This window comes from Halyomorpha halys, unplaced genomic scaffold (assembly GCF_000696795.3).
Source record: "Halyomorpha halys isolate HHAL.00 unplaced genomic scaffold, Hhal_1.1 Scaffold928.1, whole genome shotgun sequence".
NCBI lineage: Eukaryota > Metazoa > Arthropoda > Insecta > Hemiptera > Pentatomidae > Halyomorpha > Halyomorpha halys.
In genome coordinates this window covers 36269-54712 of record NW_027116508.1, presented here as the reverse complement: position 1 = coordinate 54712, position 18444 = coordinate 36269, and the positions used below count along the sequence as shown (strand labels likewise).

Genomic DNA, 18444 nt, shown 5'->3' with positions numbered 1-18444 from the left:
ACTCAAGAAATTTCAGACCTCTGGTAACCTGTAATCATCAGAGTAGACGAGGATCTAGTTGTGACAACAGGAAATCTAGATGACGGCAAAGTTAGACGATTAATTCCATCCACAAAAGTACAGTTCCTTTTGGTAACAGGTAGATCAACTCCGTTACCAGAAAAACTATCGGTTCGGATCTCATATCTATGTGACAGAGGTAATTAAGTTTACTGAAAGTGACAATTCTTGGTGGCTAGTGTTCAAACATTGCTGCTTATGAACATTTTGTGAATTTATTTTAGATATCATAAATACTATTGCTCTTACGAAGATAAACCTCATAAACTACTTTATAGAGCATTAATTTAATCATGGACTAGCTCTCATTTGAGCCTCTCATAATCTATATCTATAGAGATAAGTTCCCAAAATAAATTTACTACTGCTTTTTCAGAAATTTTTTTATGAAATGTTGCTCTCTTAAAAGGTATATCTCTAGAACTATTGAACGTAAATGGATCTTTTAGGGTTCACATCTTAGCACATTTACTCTACTTATATTATGTTTTCTATTGTCGTAGAAAGTTTTCAAGATGTCGTCATTTTTGCGGTGGAATGATCTGACTCACTGGCCCTCATTCCAATAAACAAGGAAATCGAATAAATATTCAATAAAGTGCTATCAATGTTTTCTCTTGATAACGTCGTTTATTTTTCAAGGCCACTCGGACTATCATTATCGTATCATATTTCTTCGAGTTTAATGCAGTTTCACATACTTTAGAAATCGAACCAGTAAAACATAAAGTTTTTAGAATTAACAAAAAAATTACAATTAGTTTCTAATAATTAATGTAATTGTGTATTATAGTTATCTAAAAACTTTTCACCTCTGTATATAATGGATATGTTCCTAGGAAAAAAAATGTGTTCTTGCTTTAATTTTTATTTATTAAAATATATTTACAATCATAACTGGAAAATTTCATCTATTTTTCTCTCGGAGTAAAGTTAACCCATATTCCTCCTACTGGTACCAACAAAAATGTTTGTGACGAATATTCGAGTGGTGAAATAGTCTTTGAATTTAAACTTATTTTGTACTTCATAATAAGTTTAGCTAGGGCTATTTTCATTTCCACCTTGGCAAATCTCAAACCTGGAAACCAAAAAAGAATATTTTACGTTTCTGATGATCAATTTATATGTATGATTAAAATGAGTGAATTACTTATAAGGAATGAATCGGCAGAATATCAGTCAGTATTTATGTTTATAGAACTAACACATACACTTATTCGGAAGATAGCTTACGTGTGAAAACTTCGGCTATTAAACCTAATTAATTGATTAAATATGCACAGATTTATATATGAAATACTGACTGATATTCCGACTATCTAGTATCCATGATACTTATATTTGAATATTCATTTAGACCTCTTTATGCAGTATGAAGCACATGTACAAGGTTGTATTTCTATTTCTTGTAGTACACCTGGGGTTTTAGCTTAAAGTAAAATAATTGGTTAAATAAAAAAACTGTATGTTCTTAAATACTGCTTTTGTATGATTTTATCTTTTTTTTTTTTATTTAGATATAAATATCTATTAACTATGAAATTTCTTACCTATGCATATTCTAGGTCCATCACCGAAAGGTAAATAGGTGCTTTTGACTAAGTTATGTTTATTTTCTTCCGAAAACCTTTCTGGATTAAACTTCTCTGGTTCCGGGTAATATTTAGGATCATGGTGAATTGAATATATTGGTATTGTTATGACAGATCCCGTGGGCAATTCTAAATCACTGTTGGGAATTTTGTAAGGTCTCACTGACTGCCGTGATACAGCAAAGGCAGGTGGGTGTTTTCTCAATGACTCTGAAACAAAAGAATGTTTTATACATGGGAGAGCTGTAAAAAGGGTTTGAAGGTTAAATTAATTAGGAACTTCTGATAAAATTATGTTCGATTGTACAATACTGTACGGGAACATATGAAATTACTGTTTTCTGTGGATTGAAGAAAAATTAAAGGAATTATTTATTTTAATGAAATTATTTTTATTCACAAGAATTTCACTTAGCTTGAATATATTTTTGACCAACAAGGTTTGTGTTCCTTGTTTGAAGAACCTTTTTGAAACAATGAACTCTTCTTCTTTCTCTTCCTCCTTAGTGCCTTTTAGCGTGAAGATGCCTCTGTCCAAGCAAACCAAGCCTCTAGATCCTGAGCCAGCACCCTCATGGCATCTAAGATTTTCCCTCTTCTCTCTCCTACTCTGGAGATGTAGTCCTTCCATTGTATTCTGGGTCTCCTCTTGGGCGTTTTCCTGCGTTCAATTCTGCTTAGTTACTTATCTAGTGGTACCCAGCTTTCACTTCCGTAAAGGAGGGTAGGTAGGTATACAACCTTGAAAATATCTACTTTAACATTCTTCTCTATCTCCCTTTTCCCTATAACTGTGTTACAGAGGTGGTAGTGTATTGCATTTGTCTTCTTTATCATGTTGGATAAATCCAATTCCATAAAAAAGATTCCATCTGTTGGACTACCTTTCCATTCCTGGTGATCACTGTTTCTAGGTAAGTATTTTCGTCTACCATTTGTATTGGTTCACCTTTGCAAAGTATTTCAATGTTTTCATGTTGGAATAAAACAATGAATTCAAGAAATAAAAATGTTATCTTATGTTTTTTTTAAATGTCTTAAATTTTCAGTTTGAACTTAAAATTTCAGTTCACGTTAAGTAATGTAATATATTTGATTTTCAATTCATTTTCTACGTGAGGGTTGACTTTAAATTTCCAGGGAATGAAAACTTGACCCTCCTACCATGGTTAGAATAGATTTCGTGAATCTATTTTTCAAAATACTGGCATCCTCCTTTGATTGGGATGATACTGAAGAGACTCCTTTCCTAGGCACTCTCATGTCTCCTGTTGGTATACCAAGTTGAAGTGGCTTAAACTTACTTTTCGAAGGCGTTATCTACTTGGTGACTTTCTGAAGTACTTAAAACAAAACAAATTGCTACATCCTTGATCTTCTTACTCTACTTTCATATATCCATTCATTAAATACTAGATCTCAACCTATTTAATCCTGTGACATCTTGAATAAATGTTTAGTTCAGCAATCCTCCGTCATTCGTTCAACCTCATTAAGGAATTATCTTCCCATCTCTCATAGCCAATCCTCCTGTGTTATTTCTTTTAAACAACAAATATTCCTTTAACTGCTTCAATCTATCAATTATTTAACACTACTATATCGAACTAAACAACTATGTAATTATTCATAGTTTACTTTGTTTCAGAATAAAGTATTTTTTCTTTTTATCTCATTTATCTATATATGATATATATATATATATATATATAAAATAGCTAGTATAACTGTCTATGCCGTTGGGCATCATCCGTTTTACAAAACTGTTATAATGTCTTTAAATATGCATAGTCATGCATATTTTTCCGTAAATTAAATTTTTGACTTGGATTTGCTTTTTTTCTAAACAAACCAATTTCAAGAAAAACATTTTGAACTGCGAAAAATAGTTTAAATTTTATTTTTACAAAAAAATCTAGTGAATGTTTTACCTACCTGCTATTACCATTTCAACATACTTCATTTCTGACATAGCTTCCCACGTTATGTCGCCATTGTGCTTTTTCAAGACATTTACTACTTCTTTATGTACCTTATCTTGTATTTCAGGATTTATAGAAAGTTCATAAAGTATATAACTTAGTGTTGATGCAGTTGTTTCGTATCCAGCCAAAAGGAATACAAAAGAGTTTGATGTTATTGTATTATCATCCATTACAACTGTAAAATAGCATAGAAAGTATCAATAAATTGGTAAAAATGAAAACTTATTTATAGAAATTATTTATTTAAAATTTTTTGTATGGATAATTCTTGGAAATAGTATTTTTTAAAAATTATTTACAAACATATATCAATCACGGAAAATATAAAGCACGTTGAATTCATTTTGATTTGGTAGAATTAAGGAAATTCAGCTAACATGAGCATGAGTAACGGATTAAAAAATTCATTTAATTAATTATGATTATTAAATATTTTGCAAATAATTATTGAGTAAATAATCAGGAACCGTGTCAAAAACCTATCATTAACTATAAGCAAATATCGAGGAAATAATATGTTTTTTTAACTATCCTAATATCCTTAAGGCACAGAGTACTTACTTTCTGCAATCGTTCCATCCTTCAACTGCTTCTCTTCTTCCTTTCTTACTTCCATCATTAGTTGAATAAAGTCATTTCTGTGAAAATTGTTTTCTTCTCGGTACTTTATTATACTCTTTACTGTGTTTATAAAACCTAAGAAGGGGCCTCCTGGCGTACTCCTCCAACGAAATAAATTCAGTAATTTGCCGAAATTTACTCTCAATACCCGGCGTATTAACATTAATCTGGATGGTGCAAATATCATTTGGCCCAACTTTTTTAGTTGGGAATTAGGGTCATTGATAGCATTTATGTTTAAACCGAATGCACATGATCCAATGACATCCATCGTGAAGCCAGCCATTTCCCCTCTTACCTTAAATTGAATTGAGGAGTGGATTAGTTTTTTTTTTCATAACATTTAGATATAATTATACTGTTTGGTATATATATGTATAAGCATATATAATGAACTGTATGATATATAAATCCATAAGTATATATAATGTACAAATATAGTCTATGGTATATACGGTATACGGTACAAGTATAATATACGGTATATAGATGTATAAGTATATAAAATGAAGTGTATGGTATATAGATGTATAATTATATAATGAATTATATCGTGTATAAATCCAAGGGTATATATATATATAATGTACCAACTATACGGTGTATAGATGTATAAGTATATAAAATGAATCGTATGGTATGTAGATGTATAAGTGTATATAATGAAGTTCCCTAGTGCCTTATTACTCTACTTGGAATATTTTTGAATTCACTATTTCAACTAGCTCCTTCAGGGCAACTCTATTAACCATTCAGGATTCAAGTATGGAATAACGATAGAAGTTACTATTATTTATTCAATTAATAATATTGTAGAAGTTTTATTTAATTGGTCCAATTTTGTTGTTATTTTGATCTCTGATTCCGATCATTATTCATGGATTAATTTTTGATGGTGAAACATGCTCTTTCACATTCGTAATCCCAGAAATCCTCACTGAATTAGACGTAGTCACTTTCGCAAATTAGGCAGCCCAAAGTTCCTTAAAAACGCATGTCTTTGCGAGAACATGACACGCCTCATCAGAAAGATGTTCCAAAGGCCAAACCAAACTCTCCATCCTTTATTGGAATGCTAATGGACTAAACTTTTCTAAATTCATCGCATTATGATGAATACAGAAGACCGTAAACATTGATGTATTTGGAAATGTAGAAGAACGAGTAGCTTCTGTTTACAGAAGCTTTAAAATTCCTGGTTTTCAGACTTATGCACTCGAGTATCATTATTAGCTGCACTGGAAAGACATTTCCTGGACTTTGGAGCTATATAGAAAAGAAAATTTAACTCCAAATTGATTGGAACTGGTCGAGAAGTGGGTCTGAAAATACAGAACTCATTATAATCTATATAACCTATATAGAATAGACCCACCGGACAAGCCTTCCTGTACTCAAACTAGCTCGGGAGAACGGGAAAAATGCTGATTAGGTCAAGTGCACTACTCTTTCTGACAAGGAATTTACTTTAGATCTGCTGAATGTTAAGGTTGATGAATTCTTCATTGATTTAACAAAAGGGTTTTAAGCTTGATCTTAGGCATACAATAGTCTGAGTGAAATTGAGCATTGTTGAAGCCAGGTACCAGTCCGTCTCATAGCTCCTCCAATATCAGAAATTTCTCAGATTTTGAATGTGGATAAGCCAGATGTATCATCCGTATGGAGCTATAGACCAAGCAAGCTCCGCCTCAAAACTTTATGAGAGAATGATTTTGGCTGCACAGCTGCAAAAGCTGCGTTAGGTAAATCATGGACATACTAGTTGATTGAACCAATGCTGAGGAGCCTGCCTAAAATTCCAAGCTGCTTGCTGACAGCACGATTTTATTTCGAAATATTTGTTTATAATCACTGTCTTTGAAAGGCCCACTCTGCAAAATTTGCTCGCTCCAAGAAATGACACTTGCTCATCATATAGACACTGGACAAACGGAGAAAAATTTATTTAAGCAAGACCACTTGGGTGAAAAAATGTAAATTATATAGGGCTTCGCCAGCACGGATGGCCGTTGAGCCTTATATTTCGACGTAATTGAAATAAATCGCATGAAACTTCGACCCTAGTCGGCACTCCAGCTTTGGATGCCTAGGATGTGCCAAGCGTTATCTGCCCGCCATCAGCCCAGCGTGTCCTTGGGCGTCGAGCATCTTCGTCGGAATGTTGGTCTCGGACATATGTTTTACCATCGGTAGTTGGCTTATCTCAATGATGTTAGTAATGATGACGTTATTGTGAGAACCCTTGAGTTTGGTATTGACGTGCTACCTCCAAACTCCATCATTGCCGACATCGCAATTGATTCTATGGAGAAATCAGCATTCAAACCTTAGGAAGGCCTGTTTCTGAGTTTTAGAAATTATACACCATTTCGAACCGCTGGGCAACTCTTATCAGTCCCGTATAAGAGTTCTATGCAGGCACACGGATCTGGTTTCTGGAGTTCAGCAACCTTGAATTTCAAGATTAATGTCGTCTTTAGAGTTTACTAAGTTCTGGCAGAGATATATTCTACTACTTTCTCGAAAGTGTAGTAATTAATATAAATCTATGAATTTTATAGTTGTGAATCAGTCAGGTTTTTATATAAAAATTAAAATTATATTCTATTAATAGTTTAAGTAATCCGAAATTATAAAGTTCTCATGTTTCTAGGAAAAAAAATTAGTTATCCCGTTAAGTATGAGAATTGGCTTCAATTCATATGGGCTGTCCACAAGAGCGTGAGGGTTAGATAAATAAAAACCAATCGAAATATATGTTCTCAAAAGTAATTAGGATTGTAATTGTTAGAAATATCTTTATAACTGACCTCCAAAGGCTCTCCAGAAACTGCTTTTTGATCGATATGTTTCATAGAAGCATCTGAACATTCCGTAATTTGTTGTATCATTGTCTTAAGTTTCCCAGAACTAAAAACTGGAGTGAGTTTGTTTCTAAGTGTTTTCCAATGGTTACCGTTAAGATTGAGCAAGTGGTTTCCCAATGGATCCTTTTTGTCGACACCTGTCCCCTCACGGTCAGTGAAATACGAGAAATCTTTTACCATGATGTGCTCAATGAGTTGTGGATCAATAACTAGCAATTTAGGTTTCCAAAAGGTCCATAATCCTCCATATTGTTCACCTTAATAATTTAAATAATGAATTAATAGAAAGTTGATAAATATATGATTTATTGATAGATAGTTAATGACCCACTCAACAATCTCTATCAACATACATATACATATATGTGAGTGTGTATAAAACATTTTTAAATTTATTATACAATATCTTGAGGTTATAAATCCTAAGTAAATAAAAAACAAATCTGTTCTGTAGAAAGAGTTTAAGAGAATAGATTTGTTTTTTTTTTCCAGAAAATGCTCCCTTCTGTGAAGTCAGCAAATGATACATAAGTCAAGCATAAGAAAAATCATGACAGAAAATAAATGAATATAGTTTTAATAGTGTAATAGTAACAAAATCCTCTGTTTGTTAAGTGGATTTTCATTAGCATAATAATTTAAAAGAAAAAATCGTTCAATCTTATTTAACTCACCTTTAAAATAATTATAATGTTTTTGTTGCACTTTGCAGATCGGAGCAAGACTAAATACAGATGAGAAAGAATTCCCGAAGAGTGGAAGTGGACGAACAAATTTCACATTTTTGGAAGCCCAGTAGCCATGATTTCTGGTAAAGATGAAATACAAAGCAGTTGTGATAGCAATTATCCAAACAAATGGCTGATTTTTAATGATTTCCAGAATAAAGTACATCTTCAGCTATGCTGTCCGTTTGATACTAAAACAATGCTCTTTAAAACAGTTGTAACTGACTTATATTTACTAGCGGCATATCTTATCAATTCCGATTACAATGATTTTCAGAAAACAACTGAATGTAAACAGCTGTCTGTAGCACTGCATGATTAATATTTTTAGATAGTTCCATGCTCAGCCCAGCCTTATAATTATTATATTAGGAAACCATGTTTTATTTTTCCCGATAACATTATAGAAAAGTATCAGTGTAAAATCAGCATTCATATAATCTTAAATTAAATTTCTATTTTCATCAGAAAAAAAATTTATCGTTTTATTATTGGAGGTCAATTTCAAGAATAAACAAAAATCATGAATTTAACTAATTTTTTTAGACAGTTTTACAGAGTTTGATTAGAACAATCTAAAATTTATATCTGTAATTTTCAGGTGTCTATCTTACGTGGTTTCCTTATTTTGAAATAACATTATAATAAAATATGAAATGGATTATTCCTGAATTTTCCGCTATAATCACAGGGTTCCCGAATCTTCTTTGAGTTTTATTGCTCCTGGAACTAAGTTCTTATCCCATTTATCTTTTGAATTTTTAGAATAGATATTAATTGAATTAATAGAACTTCTGGGTTTTCATTCCTAAAGGAAGCGTAACAATAATTTGCTTCTCGATGGCAACTAATTATCTGATTCTGGTTTGTGAACATTCATGTATGAATATAGCTATGAAAAAAAACTAACTATTTTATTAATTGGAGAAGTTAGTCGGGGGGGGGGGGTGCAGTCAGCAAAGAACAACATAAATAAACAAAACCAAATTTATTTATTTTATGCCCACGTTTCGACCTGAGTTTCAGGTATTCATCAGGGGTTATGGCGTAGAAGGTAGGTCTGCAACTCATAACTATTTTATTCTATATTTTACAGCTGAATCCCAATAAAATCGTTGACAGAAACAAAAACGTGAATATTGAAACTGAATATTTTAATAGAAAAACGTTTAAATGTATTTTTTAAAGAGGACCAGTAAAAAATGATTTTAAATGAGTTCTTCCATGTAAACACCATACAGGGTATAAATCTTACAATCTCAAATTTTCTTGGAATTTGACGTCGTATTGAGATAGAATTTTGAATATATAATATTTTACTGCCAACTCATCTTTGAATTTCTTTTTACTTATTTCACTATCCCTTTTTCCTTTTTAGTCGTGTAGTAGCCTATATCCATCCTTAATTTATATCTCTTTATTGAGCCATTGTTCGGAGTTAATCCAATTTGCAACAGCATTCCATTCCGTACGTAAAAATGTTTGAGAAATATGATGGAAAACATTTTTACCACTTTAGGACCCGTAACCCTAATAGCTCACACACATACATATATACAAGTAAAGTTAGTCATGTTTACGCATTGAGAATATTCTTCTGACAACCTTTTCCTTTTTTGTTAGCTTTTCTACGCTGACACTTATATATATATGTACAATCGGTCAGCTGTTCTCCTCGATCAGCTGATATGGACCTCTATATATATATATATATATATATATATATATAATTAATTGCATAGGCTTCGATTGAGCTTTAATAAACATCTTTGGATCAATAATTTATCTGAAATATTGCAAATGTCAGATTCTTGTTAAAATATACTTAAGCAGAGCTATAGGAATAAAAATAACTAAGATTGATTAATGGTATTTCACCAAATATTATCATAAGGCATTAATTATCAAATAGTTTGGGAAAAAGTTTTAAAAATATTGAACCTTGATTGCAAGAATTCTTGAGAACTTTAGGTTAGCATTTAGGTTTTTACTTGGAAACTCACTCTTGACTCAAATCCACTACTTATACAACTGGCACTTGAGACCAGAATCAGGTAAAAATAAGTTTATTTTAAAATTTAAAATTATATCCTTTACCTGTTAGTGCTGAAGATATGTGGAACAATATACATCGTTCGCCTCTGCTATTCGGTTAACTGCCAATTGGTATATTCCTCCATCGCTACTAATTAATATCGCTCACTACTTTACCAGTAATAATGGGAAAAATACTTTTCACTGCTTAAAGGTTCTGTTGAGAGCAATTAAAATATGGAAAGCCAGAATTATCGTATTTGCGCAAGTATATTCTAATGCTTTCTATGATTTAAAGTGACTTGATAAGTACACAATTGATTGATTATAAACATTTTATTGCACAATAACACTACAAGGTTGAATAATATAAACAGAAACAAAGTTACAATAAAGGAAGCCATTGAGGATAGACAACACTTCAGTGAAAACGAAAGATTGTACATCGTTATAAGGTTATAAAGGGTAACATGTTCATTTTACTTCATTCCTCTCTACTTGAATAGAAGACAGTCGATTTGATGAAGGTCCAGCTGTCTACGGTCATCGCCTGTTTCTCGTAGTATCCGACTCTGACGGATCAGCAGCTATTGACCTTCGAAGTGGCCGAACGGTGGCGAAAATTTTACTAATAGATAAAATGTTTTAGCGAGATAAAATGTTCTACATAGATAAAATGACATATATAGAAGTCAGATACTCCGCAGCGGATTTAATTCGTCTTTTCAGTATCTAAATACTGCGTTCAGCAAGTCAATTTCTTGCTGGGTTATTAGGTGTATTGAATTTCTGGGTAAACCTTGATGTTTAGGATTTTTCTGGAATCATAAAAATGGTGGTACCGATATCAGCAGAATGGAAGGGTATCCATGAATTAAGAAAATACTTTCCAGTAGCATTAGAGTTGATTTGAAGGTTGGAGTGTAACGGAGAATGCGCACATCGGCACACTCGGATCTCGCATATAAAAATACCAAAAACTAGATTTATCATTGCGCTTACATAATTAATATACAACAACAACAACAAAAACAAAAACAAAAACTAAATAAAATGGATATTTAAAATATACTAAAAATCAATCTATTGTATTTTAAATTAATCTTAACTTCAAAAATATTTTTTTTAATGAAACATAAATTCAACTTAGTAAAAATGCGTGGTTAAAGGAAATCACAATCCCATCATCATCGTAATTCTATACCATATTTATTTTAAAAAATATTTCCTAACATTTGTTTTGTGTTTAAAATCCTATTTCGTAATTTTTATTAATTGTTTTGAACAATAGGGGATAAATTTTATAAAAGAGCACATTTTAAAAAAGTAACTGGATAAGAATTGAACAACTGTTAAATAAAAATTAACATTTGACAAAATATCTATTTTAACTTTTTTTTAAAAATAAATAAAAAAGTTTTGGGTTTAATTTGGTTCGGATTCTTGAAATATAGTTATGAATTAGTAGTAGTAACCCTTATAAGAAACTGATGTTTGGTGGTACAATTAAATGTGTATAGCTCATGTATATGGATGAATTTATTAATTTTATTTGACTGACAGTAAAATGTAATTGTGTATTAATAAGTGTTCCATGTTAATATATCTGCAGTGCTTATGGCTAGGTTCCCATTTTTTTTTAATTTAGAAAATCTCAAGATTCAGGTTTTTTGAGTAGTGGATATTTTTTTTTACTTCTAAATATCATTTTATAAATAATTGAATTTTAATTCACTGTTTATTAATAATAAAAGCTTTGTTCGAATGTTAATTTTTATTCTAATTTATTGATTGTTTATCTAATAATCCAGTCAGACAGGATTAAGTCAAAGTTTATCAAACCTTGATAAACAATTTATTAATTTGTATATTTTACTATTTAATACTTTAAATACAATGGAACAAAATCGAAATAAAATAAACAGAGTCTATACAGAATAAAACTAGTTGTAAAAGATATAGTCAGTACATAACCGTCTGGTAATCTACTACTTATGTTATTTTTCTTACCTAGCTTAATTGGTTTGTTTATCCCTTAGTCACCTCATTGTATATCCATTGTCCTTAAAAAGTACTGAACTCCTGACTTGTATTGATTCACATTATTAATTTTATTAAAAAATTGAATCAGAAAGAAAACTTATTTTGTTTTCATTTATGTGTAGTTTTAAATTTATTTTATTATTTTCCTGCTGTCGTACATTTTTTTTTCTCCTTTCAAAAATAAAGTATTTTTCATTTTGTAGAATTTCACTTTACACATTATTCTTTCCTTTTCCCACATTTTTCGAGAAATGTTTAAATGACCGGCACTATTTGAAACGGAGTCAGAGGTTTATCTTATCGCCTAAACACATATTCTAAAATTATCAAATTAATACCTGGAATATGTAGTATTGTTTAAAAACATAGAACCAATTGATTTTTCGATAAATTGTCCATTTTTTAAGTGATTCTCGAAAATAGGTGTTTTAATACTAATTAATTTTTAATTATTATCAGGAAAATACTTATAAGGGTCTTATAGAGGGAAGCTGGTTTTTTTGAAATCTCGAATAACCGGAATATGTCCAGTTCAGAAAGGAAAATTATTACTTAAAAAAAAAGACAAATAATTATTTAAAAGAGGGAAAGTGTAATGTAAAACATTGTTTCTAAGTAAGATACTAGCCGTATAAAGAAGAATAGAGGTTATTAACTACATACAAGGTGTAGCATCCGATTGCTTATCTAATGGTAATTAAACTACTAAAATAGAGGGACGTGTGTAAATTATGAATAATAAAGTTTATCAAGAAAACTCTCCTGTTAAAAAATAATGAATGTCATCGTTTACTTTTTATTTTAACATTTATTATTCTGCAATCAATGCGTAATTGAATCCTTGAATTAGTTATTCATTATTGGGAGATAATATGATTCACATACTATGAAAGTATTAGTACAGGTAATTAGAGAAAGTGCCCAATATTTCTTTTTTCGCTGTGCATTATTAAAAATCAAGTGAGGTCTCCGTTCTTTATTGAAATTTAACGTAGTAACCGAATACATCATAAAACAAAAATTGGGATATAGTTTGAAAAAGCAAAGTTGGTTACATTTACGCATCGCGAATCAGATATGGTATATTTATATCGGTTTTAGGACTGCCACATTATTATCAATACGAAACGAATTTTTTTACAATTATTAAAAAAAATAATTTCGACCAGCAGGATTAATAAAATAACCCTTTGTGGAACATCTCACTACGTACAATTTCAACTATATCTTTGTAACAAAAATAATACCTTAGTGCACCACGAATCGTTCTATACAAACATCTCTCTAGTGACGCCCCTCCAAACCCAAATCTACTAAATCAGTCTCTACGTAATCTTCCCATCTATGTTTCGGTTGTTACCCGTCGGTTCAGTCTTATTAACATTTTAGGGGTTCGTTACTATTTATATACTATTATTATTATACTATTATTTTCACGCCCAACTACTATGTCTGTAATCAAGTTATTTATGTAATATTTAAAATTTACTCTATTTCAGTTATTAAATTATTATTTTTTTATTATGGAACATACCTCAGAAGTATTTTATCTTGCTAATTTCCCTATTAGGTGTCCTACTGCATTTCCCTATTAGGTATCTAATATAGATACCTCAATATTCTAACAGTAAATATTGTTACATCAGCACAAGCTTCCACCACTATAATTATTAAATGCTTGTTGTGTTAAATATTGAACTGTTGATAAAAGAGTAGGGAGGAAGTCGAACAGCTATCGGGAAATCGTATAAAGCTACGGTAATTGAAAATATTCTTAGTGAACATCATAAAGGCATGCTGTAAAGCTCTAGTTAGCAAAATACACACAAAAATAGGCCAAGAACAGATTGTAATAACTATCGAAGAATATCAACTCTTCCTATATGTTATAAAATATTTAAGTTAATCTCAACTAGTCGAATCACGGAACATACTAAATAAATAAATTATTTTTAGGCAAAATTGTACAAATATTGATTCTATTGATCCAAGGTTTGTTGTAAACTGTTTTTCCGTTTCGATTGTGCATTATAGGTATTATTTTTTGAATATTAGAATTTGTTAACCCATTTTGTTTCTGGTTTACCAATGAAAACCAAAAATTATTCAGTAATTAATCTGTACGAATAAAAATTATTATTAAGAATCTGGTGTATACTTATTTTAATTTACTTCCCAAAGTAATTATCGGTCGACATTCCTCCTAATTTCATTTCTAGTTGTATTGAAAATTTCTTACTCAGGTTGATTAGAACAATAATTTGATATCCTGTCACTACTGTCCAAAGTCCAAAAGTCACTATTTTATTTTTATGAAATAAACTTTCATATCTTATGGAAATATTTTAATAATATATCTGATGGATAATAAGTATATTATGGATTCATTGACAGGCTTGTTCTATGGAAAGTTTACCCTATTTTTATTTATTATTATTAGTATTTAATTAGTTAAAAGTCCTTGCAATGTTTCTTATTATATTAATATTATTACCAAATCGCCCATGAATTTTTCAATGCATGTTGTTTTTCTTGTTATTTTTATTTGTCCTGATGAAATTTTGTTAAGAAAACAACCACTCAGTATTACCTCATTATCATGACATTTAAATGTTTGAAGAACTGTGGTTGAATAAGCGATACATAATTTTTGGTAAAAAATGTTTTGATTTGGATATATGATTAATAAAAAGAAAATAAGAATTTTGACAATGTATGATTGATGATTAACGAAATTAGATTAGAAATGTCGATATAATGAATAGATAAAGGATAATTGAGGTTTTAAGGGTGTTCAATATACCTAAAGGTTTTATATAGAAGAATAGATGAACGTTCGACAATACGGTTCACTATTATTTTAAAGTTTTATTCAGTAAAGTGCATTTGTTATTTATTGAGAATTTTATTGATTTAAGACTTGTTCTTAAATTTATCCCCTCTGATTTGGTGATTCCAACTTTTTACTTTTTTCACTTCTGCTTATAAAGTTATTTTTATGAGTAACATTACAAAAACATACACCTTTATTAGGTGTATGTTATTGGTAAGACATTTATAAAATGCTGGCCGACTATTTCATAATTGTCTTACCAATTAGTATATTTCAAGTTGATCAAATTTTAGCAATTTCTGGGGATTTTCTTTACACAGCCATTTCCAGGCAGTAGTTTCAAAACTGAAAAATATTTTAGATGAATTTCAGGAATCTGAAACGAGACGTTTTCAAAAGCTGCTAGAAGATATCAGTCGTCTCTGTGGTAGAGCTATATTCTACTAATTGTGAGCAAGGATGTGAGAAAACCGATTTCCTCAATTTTTGTAAATGCATGTCCACATTATTTGTGGTGGTAAGCAGTCATCTTGATGTTTCTTCTGTTAATCCGCACAGGTTCTGCCTATCCCTGGTAGGTTTCTTACAGACACAGTGTATATAGATTGTTTAGAAGAAAATCTACGAGTTGAAGTTTCGAAAGAATCAAAACAATCCCAGTGGATTCGTCAGTCAGTTGTTCAATGAAGGAAATGCAGAAGTGCACACTACTCTAATCTTGGTGAAATTGCATTGAATAATGTAGGTGGAATTATCGAAAGCCAGCCGTTACTTCCGCGAAGGACAGGCAGATGGAGATACATCTTTCGAATCGATGCTCACTGTTTAACGACTTTAAAATATTCGGAAAACCGATCGATTTTACACTTATGCACCTTAGGCCAACACAACTGAAGAGGGGTAAACCTAGTGGTCTACAAACAATGATGACAACACACAGTCAATCAAACATACCCTTGTCTAGGACCGTCTCCAACATACAAGATGTAGTTCAATCAAATTACTCATTATTTTGTATTAAATCAGGTATTCTAAAAGTTTAAAAATGTAGACGAAGATCGTTCCAGCAGTTCCAGCAGCCACTATTTGGGAGAGGGAGCTCAAAGGTCTCTTTTTTGAGTTTTTGGCACATTTTTCAAAACGATGTGTCGCACAGTAAATAGTAAACTTTTAAATATGAAAGCTTATGAAATCCCTACTGTATGGTACAGTCAAATTTATCTCTATCTGTCATCGTTTTCGAGATATGAGTCGTAGTTGAATCAAATTAAGTGGACCTTTCCACGATACATTTCCTAATCTTTTGGAACTAAATGTTTCCAGTGTTTATGTTTCCAACACCTAATTTGACTGGATTATAAGTCACAAAATCGAAATCAAAATTATCATGTAATGATATTTTAAGTTTGATGGGATGTTTATACTAGAGTAACTTAAAAGTACTCGGTAATAAATATAAAATTACAGTGAGTTTCTAATTATTAATGTGATTCCTTACTGTGATTATATTATAAAAGTTATACGCTTCTGTTAACGTATGGATCTGATCATAGGATTAAAAAAAACTTAAGCATATTGTTACTTTAATTTTTATTACTCAAAAGCATTTGTACAATAAATGTTTAGTCTTGGTTTGCCCTTGGAATGAAGTCAACCCATATTCCGCCAATAGGTACTAGAAAAATAGTTTTTGCTGAATACTGGAGTGGTGTTATTGTTTTGGAGTTTATCCTCAGTTTGTACTTCATAATAAGTTTAGTAATGGCTATTTTTATTTCCATTTTTGCAAACCTCAAACCTGAAAATAACAAAATACATTTACTAATTTTCCGTTATTGATTTATATTTATAAAAGACAATTGAAGGGTTAAATAGATGAAGGGGTTATGTTTCTAATTGTAAATTTTAAGAAAACAAGGTTTAATTTTTTTTTTGTTGGAGCTTGTTATGTTTTGAAGCGTTCATAGCCCTTTCTACATCCAGTTATCTCAGTTATTAATTGGACTTTGAGGTTACAGTACCTCACACTAGCCAGATGGGAACCCCTCTTATCCACACTAAAGATTAAAAAAATTAAAAATGTTACATAGCCTCTTCATCCACTTACCCCATCAATTATATAACACTCATTTTTTAAATATGATAAACATTTCTTTTTCTACCAGAATTTTACATAATGCAGCTTTTGAAAACTGAGTACTCTTGGATACTATAATTTTTTTTTCATCATGGAAAAAACGTTTAATAATTTATCACCTATACATATCCTAGGTCCATCACCAAATGGTAAATAGGCTCCTTTTGTTAATTTGTGTTTGTTTTCCTCTGAAAATCTTTCTGGATCGAACTTCTCTGGTTCCGGGTAATATTTAGGATCATGGTGAATTGAATATATTGGCATAACTACAACAGATCCTGTGGGCAATTCTAAATCACTGTTGGGAATTTTGTATGGCCTCACTGCCTGCCGTGCTGTAGATATTACAGGTGTATATTTTCTTAATGTTTCTGAAACAAAAGTTAATTTTTGGCATAAGAGAATTAAATTGAAAATTTAATATTAAGTGTAAATTAGTTAGGAACTGTTCAAATTATATCCATCAAAACACTTGTGTGGATGTTGTAGAACTTTCAGATCATGTATTTAAAAAAAAAAGAAAATTAAGTTAATCATAATGGTCAGTTAAATTTGTATAGTACTACCCAAAAACAAAGTTCTACTACTAATTTTACTTGTATCCAACTGACTAAATTTTGTAGACAATATACAATTTGTATAGTACTACCCAAAAACAAAGTTCTACTATTAATTTTACTTGTATCCAACTGACTAAAGTTTGTAGTACAATATACAATTTGTATAGTACTACCCAAAAACAAAGTTCTACTAGTAATTTTACTTGTATCCAACTGACTAAATTTTGTTCAGTTAGCTCTGCGTATTTTTAGATAACTAAATATTTCAAATTGAAACAAGTTTAAAGTTTCGCTTCAAGAGTTTGTTGACTCACTACCAAAATGTTTCTCGGGACATAAGATAACAAAACGTTCTAGGACGTTACGTCGTAGACTCAATAACGGATTTTGTTGAGATATTAAGTTTCCTTTCATCACCCGTGTCGCTTTTACACAGGCTTCAGTATACCAACCTGATGACAATGTACTGGAAAAGAAATACCCATTGAGTCTACCACTCCAAGCAATAGGAACATGATAGCATACTCTGAACGAAAACGATCTGGAGATCCAATAGAAGAGACGTTAAAATCAGGGAGTTAAATGTTAAATGTAAGCTCGTTGTTTTAAACGAGAGGTAAAACTGAATCGATTCAACTTTGTCCCGCCAACGCATGTGATCCTTCTGAGACGAGTTTCGAACATTAGGATCTGTCAATGAGACAGCTACTGGAAAATTATATTTCTAGGTTAGAAAAAAATCGATAAGGGATATGTAACTCGCAGGAGCAATCGGAGTGTCTTCCAATGCACACTTGATGGACATCGCTGACAAAAGCTGATCGAGGCCGGTTCAGAGAATAAAAATGAACTGGAAATTTAGCTACCATGGGATATACATGATTTTTCTATTACCGAGAGATAATTCAACATTGAAGGAGAGCTTTTGGATATCAAAAATGACACCCAAAATGTGCATAATATCCAAAATCATATTAT

The 18444-nt window shown here is 31.0% G+C and overlaps 2 protein-coding genes across 2 annotated transcripts in view; both read right to left on the bottom strand.

Annotated features, from left to right (window-relative positions):
• Positions 1–912: 912 nt before the first annotated feature.
• On the bottom strand, positions 913–8076 carry LOC106687211 (probable cytochrome P450 6a14). The gene is made up of 6 exons (XM_014430953.3): positions 7806–8076; positions 7075–7388; positions 4202–4559; positions 3591–3815; positions 1614–1865; positions 913–1141 (listed from the first exon to the last, which is right to left on the bottom strand). Exons 1-6 carry the CDS (start codon positions 8023–8025, stop codon positions 972–974), a joined length of 1539 nt encoding a protein of 512 aa, XP_014286439.3. The 5' UTR covers positions 8026–8076; the 3' UTR covers positions 913–971.
• An 8266-nt stretch (positions 8077–16342) lies between these two features.
• The window catches only part of LOC106687209 (probable cytochrome P450 6a14), a 10328-nt gene continuing 8226 nt past the window's right edge, over positions 16343–18444 (bottom strand). Inside the window, exons 5-6 of the mRNA XM_024359448.2 lie at positions 17026–17277; positions 16343–16567 (exon numbers count right to left, since the gene is read on the bottom strand). Coding sequence (XP_024215216.1) covers positions 16392–16567; positions 17026–17277 — 428 coding nt within the window. The 3' untranslated portion in view covers positions 16343–16391. The remainder of the gene's footprint in view (positions 16568–17025; positions 17278–18444) is intronic.

Excerpts from the sequence above, each read along its gene's own strand:
- LOC106687211 (XM_014430953.3), bottom strand. The coding sequence starts at position 8,025 with ATGTACTTTATTCTGGAAATCATTAAAAATCAGCCATTTGTTTGGATA. Across the intron at positions 3,816-4,201 it reads GGATGGAACGATTGCAGAAA|TTGTAATGGATGATAATACA; the intron begins GTAAGTACTCTG and ends GCTATTTTACAG. Across the intron at positions 1,142-1,613 it reads TGGACCTAGAATATGCATAG|GTTTGAGATTTGCCAAGGTG; the intron begins GTAAGAAATTTC and ends TTTGGTTTCCAG.